General features: G+C 61.6%; 1 protein-coding gene across 1 annotated transcript; it reads left to right on the forward strand.

Annotated features, from left to right (window-relative positions):
* Positions 1–609: 609 nt before the first annotated feature.
* On the forward strand, positions 610–1977 carry LOC110392104 (tumor necrosis factor receptor superfamily member 16-like; the record flags this gene model as incomplete). Its single annotated transcript, XM_021384060.1, is given in 3 exon segments — positions 610–760; positions 837–1082; positions 1779–1977. Coding segments are annotated over 3 exon segments (596 nt in total), but the record flags the coding sequence as incomplete, so codon positions are not given.
* Positions 1978–2007: the final 30 nt, after the last annotated feature.

The following is a 2007-nucleotide window of genomic DNA, read 5'->3' on the forward strand; positions in this document are numbered from 1 at the left end:
AGCTTGGGGGTGTGGGGTGGGAATGCAGTTAAGGAGGTGGGAAGGGCAGAGTTAAGGGGATTTGGGGGCAGAGTTAAAGGAATGGGAAGGGGAAGAGTTAAGGGGTCAGAATAGGAAGAGTTAAGGGATTGCGATGGGGCAGAGTTAAGGGGATGGGATGGGCAGAGTTAAAGGAATAGGATGGGCAGAGTTAAGGGGATTTGGGGGCAGTTAAGGGGATGGGATGGGCAGAGTTAAAGGAATGGGATGGACAGAATTAAGGGGTTGGAATAGGAATAGTTAAGGGAATGTGATGGGGCAGAGTTAGTTAAGGGGGTGGGATGGGCAGAGTTAAGGGTATAGGATGGGGCAGAGTTAAGGGGATTTGGGGGCAGAGTTAAGGGAATGGGATGGGCAGAATTAAGGGGTTGGAATAGGAAGAGTTAAGGGATTGTGATGGGGCAGAGTTAAGGGGATGGGATGGGCAGAGTTAAGGGGATGGGATGGGCAGAGTTAAGGGGATTTGGGGGCAGAGTTAAGGGGATGGGATGATGGGTAGAGTTAAGTGGACACCGCACTGTCGGTTTGGGGAAGCTGTGGGCATTCACGGGACACCCCCCATGATCTCCCCATGTCTCTGGTCAGGTGCTGGCCCGCAGCCCGCCGTGCCCCAGCGGTGCCTACACTCAGTCCGGCGAGTGCTGCTCCTCCTGCCCTCCCGGCTTCGGGGCGGTCGTGCCCTGCGGCCTCAACAACACCCAGTGTGAGCCCTGCGCCCAAAGTGAGTGCCACCCCAGAGCCCCACGCCGACCCCTCTTGCCACCCACTCCCCTCACCCCTTCTCTGTGTGCCCGCAGACCGCACCTTCTCGGCGTCGAGCAGCGCGGTAGAGCCGTGCCAGCCCTGCAGGCTGTGCCAGGAGGGTTACGGGGCCGTGCAGCCCTGCAGCCCGGAGCGGGACACCGAGTGCCAGCCGTGTCCCCAGGGCTCCTTCTCGGAGGAGCGCAGCGCCCAGGCTCCCTGCCTGCCCTGCCAGCCTGGCTGTGGACCTGGCCAAGTGATGCGCCGTGCCTGCAGCCGCCTCTCCGACACGCTCTGCATGGGTGAGCCCCTATGGGACGCTGCGGGGCCGTGCCTCAGTTTCCCCATTTGTAGGGCTGAGGCATGCGCCTCACTCTTAGGGTGCACAGCAAAGAGAATGGAGGTGCAATGCGCCACGGGGTGATCTCGAAGCACCCCTTATCCCCGCATCCCGTACTGTGCACCCCTTCTTTAATCATTCAGGTTGGGAAAGACCTCTTAAGATCCCCAAGTCCAACCCCAGCCCACCCCACCATGCCCACTGACCACGTCCCCCAGTGCCACATCTCCACGGTTCAGGAACACCTCCAGGGATGGTGACTCCCCCCCCACAACCCTGGGCAGCCTGTTCTCGTACGTTCCCACTCTTTCAGAGCTCTGAGCCCCCCTTGGAGCCCCCCACCACCCACACTCCCCCCTCCCCCCCACGGCCAGCTGCTGCCCCACGGCTGTCATCACGCCCCGCATGCAGCAGATGCTCCCGGCAGCGCCGGCGCTGGGGCTTTGATGTGGTTGGGAAGGGATGGGGGAGGTTTGATGGGAGGGGGCACCTCTCCCTTTCACCCCATAGCACTGGATCTCATTTCCTCCCATCCGAAAACTCTCTCTGGTCCCACCTGTGGGTGCCATTTTGGGTACCCCAACCCCATTCCAAGGGGAAACGGAGGCAGTGGCATCAGTGGGGGCATGAGGGGTTTTCTCATCCCTCATCCCCACAGAGAAGGACCTGCAGGTCCCAAAACGGGCCGAAGGAGACCCCCCCAAGGAGGGCAGCGCAGACCCCACCGCCTCCGCCGCCTCCGCCTCCACGTTCGTCCCTCCCATCCCCGAGGACGTGGGGCAGAACATCATCCCCGTGTACTGCTCCCTCCTGGCCGCCGTGGTGGTGGGTCTGCTCGCCTACGTGGCCTTCAAGTGGTAGGTTTGGGCTTTCTAGGAGGAGGGGGG

This window comes from Numida meleagris, unplaced genomic scaffold (genome assembly GCF_002078875.1).
Source record: "Numida meleagris isolate 19003 breed g44 Domestic line unplaced genomic scaffold, NumMel1.0 unplaced_Scaffold997, whole genome shotgun sequence".
Classification (NCBI taxonomy): Eukaryota; Metazoa; Chordata; class Aves; order Galliformes; family Numididae; genus Numida; species Numida meleagris.